Raw genomic sequence first — 12131 nt, forward strand, 5'->3', positions numbered from 1 at the left:
CCATGTAGCTTTGGATTTTTTTCTTCCTCATTAATAAAACCCTTCATTTAAAAACTGCATTTTATGTTTACTTGTGTTATCTTTGACTAATGTTTAAATTTGTTTGATGATCTGAAACATTTAAATGCGGAAAACATGCAAAAAAGTAAGAAATCAGGAAGGGGGCAAACACTTTTTCACACCACTGTATATGGGGCACCTGCTTTAACCACTAAGCCACCGACGCCCCTATCCTCCACATCCTTGCAGACATTGTTGATTTTGTCATTTTTCCTCAACATTGTGCATGTACCCTAAGTAAGTAAGCAGGCTATGTAGATAAATGGTTTAATTTTTCTGTCTGTTTATCATTGTTATTTCCTACGTTGTTGTGCTGTAGCCTAGAGACAACGTTAATACCATACAAAGTCCAGTTATGAATGACATGGATCGAAGATTTGTGGCTGTGTTTGAATTAAAAATACATTCATTCTCATAAATGTATTGTAGGCCTGTCTATATTTCACATGTAGTGCCTGTTAGCAGGAAAACTCAGTCTGCTCTGTGCAATGTGCCGCTGCTCTGTCAAAAATAGACGAGACATGCTTTTCTCGTAGCTTCTGGGACGCATCTGAAACACACTGCAGCGCTTCTACTGAAATTACAAGAATTGTCTGGAGTGGCTGCAATCAGCCCGGGCGGCCGCCTGGCAGAGATGTGCACTCCACTGAGTGCATTTTCCTAGTTTCACATGTTGAGGCTAAAACTGCAGTCTTGACTGACACTGAGCTGTGATATATATAAAGCTTCTGCTCGCACTTCACTCAGCCACCTGCAGCTCCATGGGCTTTTTTTTTTACCCTTCTTGCTTTCCTTTCCAAGTAGAATTACATAATGTGAAGCTGTCTCTTCTGTTTTGCCAACATTTTTGTATAAGCAGCCATGAAGCTTGTATTACACTCTACTGGAATTATTAATGAACAAAATCGTTCAGTGTGAGCTGCCATACTGTGACTAGTACAGTGTGAGCATCAAAGTGGTGTGGTTTGGTCGTGAAAAAAGTCAACTAAAACAGTCAAGTATTATCAGATGATCAGTAATGAAAATAGATGTCTGCACCATCTGCATACATGTACACTGCCAAAGGGGTCAGAGGTCAAGGTCAGCTAAATAGTGCAACATGTGGAGTTCAGAGTTCAGTGTGCCGGACAGGCAAGACAGAGTTGAGGCATCCGGGATGTCAAGTTTGAGCGGCTGTACTTCGCCTTACCCTTTTGTGTCTCTGCTCTCTTCTGTTGAAGTCTTCCTCTCTGCACTCGTCTTTTTCTCCCCCTCATTCTTCTCTGGTTTGTCCGTCTTCACTGCAGCTTTTCTGGGAGCTATTGAATAAAAAGAAATAAATAAAAAACTGAAGGTGAGGGTGGAGCAAGGGTTGGTGCAGAGAAATATTTTGCTGTCTCTCCTAACTGATAAAAGCAAAGCACATTTACGGACACACTTTTTTTTGTGTGCAAGCACAGGGCTATGCAAATTCCTCCTCACCAAAGAAACTGCTGATGGGGGCTTTCTTGGGCGGCTCCTTATCTTTCTGCTCTTTTGCTTCTTTCTGCTTTCTCGCCGTTTGACTTTTTGGGCTCTCTTCTCCCTCTCGTGTGTCCTTTTCAACCACCGCCTCCTTTTTCCTGGCAACAGCGGGCCCTTTCTCATCATCCGTCTTCTCCTTTGCTTCATTTTTCTTTTCCGCCCCCTCAGCTTTCTTTTCTTTCTCATCAGGGCTCTTTCTCTTCACCTGCTCCTCCTCCTCAGCCTTCTCTTCTTCCCCTTTCTTCTTCTTCTCCTCCACCTCCTCATCAGGGCTGTCAGCCTCGGTCACTGCCTTTTCAACCCTTTCTTCCTTTGCTCCCTCCTCCATGGGTTCAACGGTGTTCCCTACACAGGGTGAGACAGAAAGGGAGTGGAGTCATTGAAGAGATAAATGCCAGCAGGTTTACTGAGGGCGACCCATTTTTTTTGTGAGCCCATGTTTGAAGATGGTTTTCAACATAACAGCCTTCTTCAATAAATGCTGCAGGTTATATTCTTGAGGTTTCCTTTTCACCCGAGAGTCAGGTAAGGGAGAAATTACTATTGACAAACCTGTAGCACTGAGTCTCAGCAGACTGAGCTGGGGTCATGATACCGGCTGGGTGAGGAGACAGACATGAAACTTTAATCTTCTTATCCACAAGTTAAAATGACTGTTGGACTGGACTGGTGAATCCAACAGTCACTTTTGGTACTTTACCAGCCAATTTTAAAAAAGAGGGGCCATTTTCCCATCTGTTGTGCCTCTGCGGGTACACATGCTGCCTTACAAAACTCCGCCAGGTTTAGAGGAGCCGACTGTGGGGAAACTCAATCATTTTACTGCATAAATATGTTGCGGCCCCCTTTTGCAAATTGATTACTTTCTGTAATTTCGCCCTGAATAAGGCATTATGTAAAAACGTAGACAAACAAATTAGGCAAAGCCAAAGTGGCTTCGGTGCATGGTGTAAATTTGCAAGATTGCTTCTCAATGAAAGTAAAAGTGTAGGCCCACATGATGCTCCAAGTTGTTTGGCATAAAAATGCTAAGCAAATGGCAAAAGGAGTGACAGGGAAATTTTGTCACAAGGCACAGTTCCTACATTATGCTTCAAGATTCAACTTTTTCCATTCATAACTCAATTTCCTAAACAAAACTGAGGAAAGTATTACAAGTAAGGACAGATAAGAACAAACTACCTTTAATTTTTTGTTGTTGTTTTTTTGTCAGTTTTTTGTCTCGTGTCTTAGGTTAACATAGCGTTACTTTCTGGATAACACATCAGCCATGACATTTGACGAAAGGGCTGCAACTAACATTTATTTTCATGAAATCGATTGATCTGATTCTTATTTTACTATTAATCCACACTATAAAAAAAAATAAAAAATGCCTGTTACAATTTCCCTGAGCCCAAGATGACATCTACAAATTGCTTGTTCTGTCTGACCAACAGTCCAAATCTTTCTAATTTACAATTTAACAAAGAGGAAAGCAGCAAATCCTCACATGTGGGAAGCTGGAGCCAAAAAAATGCTCAGAATTTTTCCTTGATAACTGACTGACACAGTTTATTATTTTTGAAAATTTTTTGCCCATACATTTTCTCTTGATTAACTAAGCAATTAATTGATCGTTTCAGCTCAGCTTCACTGATGCACGTAGCACGCACCAACTGTGTCGTACAGACAGAGCAGTCGAGGTACAGTGGCTGGGATGTGCAAATCTGGGGAGTGAATGTTATGAAATTGCTGCTTTTCTGGCAAGTTGATGCACATTAAGATGCCACCAGCATGTGGGCTTTTACAGAAAATAAGCATGGGTATTTTTTACAAGTATCAGACAACACCAGTGTGTTCTGCCATTTAGGCTACTCAGAAATTCCATCAAGTGGTACTCTGTCAGGTTTAAGGATATTTTCTCATGAAAAAAAAAAAAAAAGTTTTCCACAATTTGATATTGTCCTGGGGTTTTGTCTTTTATATCTGTGTGAACTCCTTAGTGGATTTTGCTGGGACTTAAATTCCAAAATGGTCTGTGCTTCCCACAGGGCATTTATATGTACTCCCAAGGGTGTAAGTTCCTATAAAAAGGGGAATGCTTGTGTTTAACAGGATATTTACCAGTTGTTTTATATTCTTTTCTCCTCATTCTGGAACTTACGAGAGCATTTACGTTGGAGAAACACTGCGATGCTTTGTTTATCATCAACAACTGCAAGTAAATTAAGATGGTGCCTTGCAATAAAGAGCTGATACAGTCCAGTATTTTGTTCCTTGTCCACTTAATAACAGCGAGAGTTGGACCCACTACATAGGTTTGGTAAACACAGCAAATATGAGTGTCCATGTTGCAGAGATAAATGATCCATGTTGGTGGGACATTTATGCCGTAGCTAGTACTGTCAGGAATTGTTCTGAAATTGTAAAGATCATTTTCATGGATTTTGTCACTCCGATTGTTATTGATTTTCTTGCTTCAGTTTGGAGATAAGAAATACAAAAGGTGAAGAACATCATTCAAAATCAGAATCTAATAATCATTCATAATAATCTATTATTGGTTGTTAATTTCCACATATCATAAGGTGTTTGTGCAACTTCCCAACTCAGATAATCCTTGTGAATCATCAATTAATTTTCCATCCTCACCAGGACTTTCCAGGCCCGTGCACAAGCTGTGCTCTCTTATCAGACTCATAGCAGAGGTGAAGGCGTACCTGCGCTGCTGGCGCCGCTCTCCACACGGGGTCGTTTGTTTTGCTGACCCTGCTCCTCCTTGGCCTCGGACTCGTCTTTCTGACTCTCGCTGCCGCTCCTGCTCTCATCAAGCTTCCTCTTGGGGAACATCTTCCTCGCTGCATACATCAGGACAAGCATTAAATTAAAAAGGAGGAGGGTAGGGGGAAAAAAAAGAGGAAGTGAGAGGCATCCCAACTGAAATCACGCCGTGATCAAACAGAAAGAGGATGTGGAGATGAAAACAGGACGAGTCTGCTCTCTTACCGCAGATGTAGGGCAACAGAAAAAAAAGAGAATCAAAGATACGTACTTTGCTAATGAAAACACTAATTCCATCCTGAAAGATATTATGCAGCACAGCAGCTTAAGGTTCCAGTGTAATTTCCTCTGTAATTTTATGCAGCGGTGGTGCTCCAGGGTAATTTTAGTTTTGGTTCCACATCCGCAGCTGTTTTGGTCCTTGTTAGGGTTCTAGCACAGGTAGCACCGCTGATGTTTTTCTTCTAGATATTATAATGAAAGCATTAACCCAGGACATTAAGAATGCAATTTCTGGTCAAATTAGAATTGCTTTAATGTGATGTTTTCTCCAGTGGTGATGGTGGCAGGGCTCTGACTGTGGCAACGCACCACTGCTGAAAGCAAACACTGCAGTCATCAAACACAAAGAGAATGGGGATGATGAAAAGAGAATGAGCCACTTCCCTGCTGCAAAAGTAGGATGAAGGAAACAAAGTGAGAAAAGGAGTTTCTCCCCAAATGAAAACAAAGCTGCGATACTAGAAATCTGTGTAGCACTAAGTAGCTTAAATTCTCTATTCAAATCCTACATTCCTGGTGTGACATGAAAAGTACAGAGAGTACAAAGAGCCACTTAAAATCACTCGGTGATTCTATTTTATGTTAAATGCGGATAGTAACACATGCATCGTATTTAAAATTCACAGATAATGAACATGTATGGCAGGAAAACAGCCGAAGCAGCATTCTTCCACTCTTATCTTGCACGTGTGAAATGTTAAAGCCGTCATGTACACACTGCATAATTATCACTACATGTTCATGTTTTGTTTTTCCCCCCAAGAAAGTTAGCAAAGCCCGCAAACCAGAAAGGCACCAAATAAAGATCGACAATCAGCTCCAATAATAACACGACTTGCTCTGCTGGTTTCATTAAAGTTCAGTCAGCAGAAATGACACATCGCAATGATACAACGCAGCAATAATAACATTATCACAATGCAAACACATGCAGAAAAATAATAATATAGGCTTGATGGGTGTGTGGTCGTGGTTCAGCAGATGAGATAAATGACAATGCAACAAAATCTAGTCCACTGGTTGTCAGTCTTCAGGTTGAGACCCTTCCCAAGACTCAAGTGATAAATGATACAAGAGAGTGGAAAGCGTACTTAGCTGTGTCTGGTGAACAAACCTCTCATGCATTCAGCTCGTGATAAATGTCTTGTTTTTCCCCCTCATTGTAAAATAATGAGTATTTGGAGCCATTAGGCCCCTGCTAATAAGTAATCAAGTAAAATAGCTCGAGGCAAAAAAACTATCAATCCTCAGCTGGTGTCAAAGTTCGAGAAATGCTGCAACTTCGGAGGAAAAGTTGAGAACCACACATTTAGAGTCAAGTGGAAAACACACAGAAAGAACAGATCAAATCTGAACTGATACTGACCAGTCTTGCGCTTAACAATCCCAGAGGGGGAGATGGAGTTTGGTGTGCCGGGGGTACCAGGTGAAGCTGAAGAGGCCGGAGTGGCCGGAGTGGCTGGAGTGGCGGGGGTCACAGGGGTGGCTGGGGCCGGTGGAGGAGACATAGGGGTGGGAACTGCCTTGAAGACATCATCCTTCTGGGGAAAAAAAAGCAAAGTAGAGCTGGTATTGGTAATCATTATGACTGTGAGAGGCAGAGTAAACAAAAGTTTTAGTGGCTAGAATCACTGCAGATCGCAGTTTTGAGTTGAGGTTAAATTCTTTTTTTTAAATTACATCGACATTTTGACTGTTTCCATCTGCAGCTAACACTGAAATGCCACAAAGTGATAACACTTGTCCAGCTGTCCAAAAAAATATGATCTGGATCACTGTGGACTGTTTGTGCGACTCATCCTCAATGTGGCATCCTCTGCTAAGTCAAATAAGAGTATTCACGTTTTAAATTTGATATAAATGGAAAAAAAGAGGGAGAATTTGTTTGTTTGACTTATATAAGAAGCAAAACAGCAGCCTGTCAACGTGGAGGAGCAGCAAACAAAATACAGAAAAGCAGAAACCTCGACAAAATCTACAAGGTAAGGCATCTCAGCAAGTGTTGGAAAACAACACTGCAAAGTCTGAATGACACACACCTCCATCAGTGAGGAAACAAGTTTGTTGTTCAATGAAGCGCAACGTTTGGGGAGGGCTGCTAGGCAGAAAAGACAAAAAAAAAAAAAAAAATCAGAGGATGCAGGGAATGTTTTTGCAGGCAGACCGCTGCTAAAAGTCAGCGTTGAGGCCTGCAAATGTCTCAACAGTCCCAATTAATCATCATTGGAACGTTGTTCTTGCATGAACTAAAATATCCACAATCTGTTAATAGCTATGCGGCTCCCCCTGAGCACTATGACAAAGGCTGGATAATATACATAGCTTGAGCTGAGGGGGTCATAACTCCGGCATTACTGATGAGGATGACCCTGATGAAGGTTACATGCAGAAACGTGTTGGCGGGTCTCACAATGACATTGTTCTTCGTACCAGTGATTCCCAACCATGGGTACATACAACCCAGGGGTGCATGGGAAGATTACAAACAACTAAAACAGCTAATTGAAAAATACATTTGGTAAAAATATAGATCCACACATTTGTGTTTAAGCTAAAAATAAACAGATATAATTACAGACTGCAGTTATGCTGATTTTTAGTGTATTTATTTTTTTACACAATAGCCGATAAACCACTATAGAATACCTCTTCCACTAACATACAGTAGGTAAGATGGATAAATGGCGCCATTTCTGCCACTCAAAGTAGTAGTAGTACAATGCAAACCTTACCAACACTGAAATAAAGTAAGCATCAACATCTACCTGATCACTTACTTACATGACAAATATTGTAACAGAGTTCCACTTCTATATAACTAATACTGTTTAACAACATCTATTTTAAAATCCATTGGTAGCTCTCATGAAGGGTGACTTGGGCCTTTTTCTGAGCTTTTCTTGACAAAAAAAGGTTGGCGAACACTGCCAAGCAAGTGTTACTGGAGTTCTGACCCCTTCAGACTACTTCCCTTCTCCAAGAACCTTTAATGTAAGTGATGTTCCGCCGCAAATCTTAACCCAAATGTAGGGATTTCTAATGCTTTACACCTCTAAGTTACATTCTCTCTGCCTGGATCTAGAAACTTGTGATTAGGCCTTCCACGTCTCGTCTCAGGGTTCATACAGACATTATCAAAAGACTTTCAAATACTTTTTCAAGCACTGTTTTTTCACTTTACTCAAAGCCACTAATTAATTTTCAAATATAATTTTTAATTAAACATAAATAAGTGATGTGATCGATGTCTCTCTTTTTAGAGAAGGGTTACTTATCACATTCTTTATAGGCATCACTGAATGGCATGAGAGCTATGATGCTTATGCTACTGCACTGCACCAGATTCTTGTGCTTTGAAAAGTTCCACTTCAGAGAAAGTTTCAGAGAAAAAGCGTCAAAATAAACAAACTCCGAGAGCGATGTCCCCCTGACTGCCTGCACACATCACAAGAGGAGAGGGACAGACCCCACTGCAGATGGCGAATATCAGACAGAACTGTCAACTTGTTACAAAAAGGAGTCCACGCTATGAGGAACAGAAAAATAATTTCTAAAATACAACAATTTACAGCATAAGAAAACGATGCCAGCTGTAACTTAAGTTTCAATTTGTGTTTTCGGTGGTGCCATTAGGGAAAACAAATTGAACTGAGTGAAAAGCTGGTTTATTATGATAAGTTATGTTAAGCTGTACCATGCCAACATAGGCCTTCTGGTTTTGCCAGGACTTAACGAGTGGAGCTGAGTAAAAATGAGCTACAATGTCGAGCAGGACGTTATAAATGCGAATAAGAAAGGAGAGCATGCCGCGGTCAGTGATGTGTCAGAACTAAGAAAAGAAAAAGGTTAACAAATTTCTAATTGTGAGCAATTTCATTATAATGACTCAATCAACAAAATTTTGGTCAAAAGAAAAGACTGCAGAATGTGGTTCATTTAAATTTCAAGGACTTTTTAAGCACTTTGTTAAAAAAGGGGCTTAAAAAGGCCTTCAAGGACCTTGTGCGAACCCTGTCCTCTATTTGTAGTTACTGACCCGGAACATTTTGCAATTATGCCGTCCCCTACTTGTGATAGACGTCTGTGTGACATTTTATAGACAAAAAAATTAATCAGTGATGAAAATAATCATTACTTGCTGCCCTACATTTATCCCCGGTGGAGGTGCTCTATGGCCAACGCTGCAGGAGTGCAGGTATTAGTACCTCGTCACAAAACATTTTCAATAATTGGAACCACATGAAAGTGATGCGGGGTGGGTCACGCTGACAAACACCACGAATCCATCACATTCTCTTCACCCAAAAGAACACATAATGAATAATTACGGACATATTACCAACATAATGAATGGGGCAGTTAAGAGAAGTGTTTATCAAACAACAGGTGGTTGAGTGACAGCCAAAGCCAATAATCAGGTCTTTTCATTATGTGGCTTATTGACAAATGCATTCAACATGGTGATTCACCATACAATTACTGTGTCTTTGTGCAACAGTGTTTTTTCCCACCACTGAATAAACAACAGGCACTGAAACGCCCACACCAGCTCTAACAGTCTTATTAGATTCAGCTTGTGTGGGTTCAAGGTAGATTTAGAACATTTAATGATTACATAAAAGTTTCAGTGACTTTCAGACTGTACAACAACAGGGGAAGCCAAGAGGTCACTCACCTCCTATATGTATAACATCAGATATCCATTATATAACAGTATGTTTGCACAATGAACACTTTCCAACATGTATTGCAACCCTGGATTTATCTAGACATTACCTGGAGGAGTTGTATGTGAGAACCCAAACGTCCAAATCAGCTGGACCAGACATTTAACGGACTTCACCCTGCTAGCACCCTAATACAAAGTCCATGTGATGTTGATTGCGTCCATGTGTGAACAGAACAGGTCAATGTACAGTGTGAATGACGTTTTTATCATGTAACTGGCGCAAATGCAGAAGAATACAAACATCCAAGGGTGAAAAAGAGGGGTCATTTAAATTAAGACTCAAAGTAAAATGTCTAACAGGAAGGAACTATGCTGGTAACAACAGACGATGAGACCGTCAGACAAAGTCAAGAAATGGCAAGAGACTCGGTTGTTTGTATGACAAAATGACGAGCCAGCTACGTAAACAAAATCCTGCAATTTCCGCAGCATAGTGTTTGCGTCACGTCCTGCCTCCTGCAAGCCTCACAAAACCAAACGGAGTATTTCCGGACAGTGAGAAAGCGTCTGACAAGGACGACCTGATGTGTGCCACATGTGTAAAAGAGCAACTCCAGCTTATGTCCAGAGTCCATATGAGAAAACAGCTAATGACATCCCATCAATCTGTTCTCGCACAATGTCGCAGAAATTCCAGTTGTGCGTTTGATTTAATGATTCAAAGAGACTCTGATGTCCACATTAGGAAAAGTAAATCGCCTTTACCTTTTCTATTTTACCATGCGCTTCTTTGTCTCCTTGTCCCTTGGTAACAATTTGCTCTTTAACGACCGGAGCCTCCTCATCGTCGCTGTCCAGGATCTGACGGCTGCGTTTGGCAACCTTCTTGATGGGTGAATCAGTCTCCTGGACACCGTTCTGCACCTTGAGGGGGCTTTTGACAGGCCTAGGAGACAAGCATAGACACACAGTTAAGGCACCATGTAATTTAAATACATTAAAGCCATAAGCCTCATTCATATGGTGCTGCTGAAAAGCACAGCCACAAAATGCTATATTAAGTATTCTAGAGAAGATCGAGTCAACAGCGAAAGCGGTATAATACAGCCGAGACGTATAAAATCAAGGCAGGAGTCATAAAAGGGAGGTCAAAGCAATGATGAAAAGATCATTACATAAAGAGTATTAAAGAGGGTTTTAAGACTTTAAAGATGATACAGTCTGGAGATAATGAACACTATCATCAAAGCAGCTCGGAGATCAGAAACAGAAGTTATCATCTCTTTAGATTAACTCCTACAAAAAGTTTTACCAAGCAACAAAGATCTATGATTCGCAGTGATTCAAAAATAATTGCTCACATTCAAGCTGTCGGTGGAGCTTCAACATGAAAAAGTGTGTTTGAAAATTAAGCCGATGCGCTGATATGGTTTATGGATGTGTGAGATAGTCTTCCCACCCATATTTGGCTGTTCTGTCTTGGCACAAATGCAGGTACTTTTTAAGTGTTTACAGAGACAATGATATCTCTGCTCTTTTGCTAATCTGACACGAGTAATAAGAGGCATAATCCTTCCACAAAGAGTTCTCAGTTCCTAAAATATGAGCAAGTATAAACAAAACAACATAATCAATGGGTTCAGTCATGAAGGGAGATCTGTATCAGAGTGGCAGCAGCTGCACATCCAATGCACACAGACAGGATCTCATCTGACAGCAACTTTCACTGCTACAGGATGGAGCTCTCAGGATGTGCATCTCTCAATCACATGGGCGTAGTAAACAAACCCTTGCACGACAATAACCTCCCATTATATGTGACTGGAAAGAAAATCTTACTTTTTCAGTGGTTCATCTGCTGATTTCTTCTGAACATCCTTGTCCTTGCACTTGGGCTGAAAAAAGGATCTGATGATGGAAGAGGAACAATTGAAGCCAGATAGGCGTTAGCATGCTTATCGTCAGTGTGAACTAAAGTAATAATAAAACAGTGTTTTTTGCCAATGAGTGTGTAACTGTGTGTGTAACTTTGGGTTAGCAGGCTTCGAGTTAAAGAGCAGTTAGTACGTTACTGAGGAAACGTTAAGTGCGTCACGTTAGCTAATTGCTATCTTGCTAACTTAACTTAGCAGTTAGCTAGCCTCGCGTAGCTAGTAATGTGTTGCATTTTCACCTGTCTCTTCTTAAAGTTGTTTCTTGTGTTAAAACAAATACGCTAACGGTTCTGGTTTATCTCACAGACACAGCAACGTTACGTACACACGACAAGAGTTTCTGTATCCTCTGCTTCAGACTAATTTATGCTACCGCTAATTCACAGACAACGTACTTAACACTCAAATGCAGCAAAGGCTACACTCCTGTAGACACTTTAAAACCGCCAAACACAACTCTCAATACACTTAACTAGCTCGTAGGTTAGTTATTGCTACTACAGATTCAAGCTAACGCTCCCACCAAGAGCAAGCTAAACAGAAACCACTCCTCGATATCAGCTTCATACTCACGCGATGCTCCGCTGCATGTTGCCTTCAAACTCTTATTTCACCTGAGTTAGACACTAAATTAAGACTTATGGTAAAATTACAGCACAGAGTCCAACATACACACACGAAAACACCAACTCCCGCGCTACATACAGACGAAATACTTAAAATATTCGGCGCCAAAATGACATCTCAGCCGAAGATCTTCTAAATGACAAGTGGAGTCACTCGTTAGCGTTTTCCAGTCTGTTTTCTTGGTGATGAGAATAAAGGATTTCCATTTGGATTTTTGTCTAGTGTTGCTAGATTGTCTTAGCACAGTGAAATAAGGGGAAGTAAAACTTATTAGCTTCGACAAATAGTGTCAA

At 40.8% G+C, this 12131-nt stretch overlaps 1 protein-coding gene across 1 annotated transcript in view; it reads right to left on the reverse strand.

Annotated features, from left to right (window-relative positions):
* Positions 1 to 11944, reverse strand: part of lig1 (ligase I, DNA, ATP-dependent) — a 58441-nt gene extending 46497 nt beyond the window's left edge. The window contains exons 1-7 of the mRNA XM_050075051.1: positions 11785 to 11944; positions 11117 to 11185; positions 10043 to 10223; positions 5975 to 6149; positions 4266 to 4403; positions 1522 to 1908; positions 1250 to 1358 (exon numbers count right to left, since the gene is read on the reverse strand). Coding sequence (XP_049931008.1) covers positions 1250 to 1358; positions 1522 to 1908; positions 4266 to 4403; positions 5975 to 6149; positions 10043 to 10223; positions 11117 to 11185; positions 11785 to 11801 — 1076 coding nt within the window. The 5' untranslated portion in view covers positions 11802 to 11944. The remainder of the gene's footprint in view (positions 1 to 1249; positions 1359 to 1521; positions 1909 to 4265; positions 4404 to 5974; positions 6150 to 10042; positions 10224 to 11116; positions 11186 to 11784) is intronic.
* Positions 11945 to 12131: the final 187 nt, after the last annotated feature.

Source organism: Epinephelus moara, chromosome 21 (genome assembly GCF_006386435.1).
Source record: "Epinephelus moara isolate mb chromosome 21, YSFRI_EMoa_1.0, whole genome shotgun sequence".
In the NCBI taxonomy this organism is placed as follows: domain Eukaryota; kingdom Metazoa; phylum Chordata; class Actinopteri; order Perciformes; family Serranidae; genus Epinephelus; species Epinephelus moara.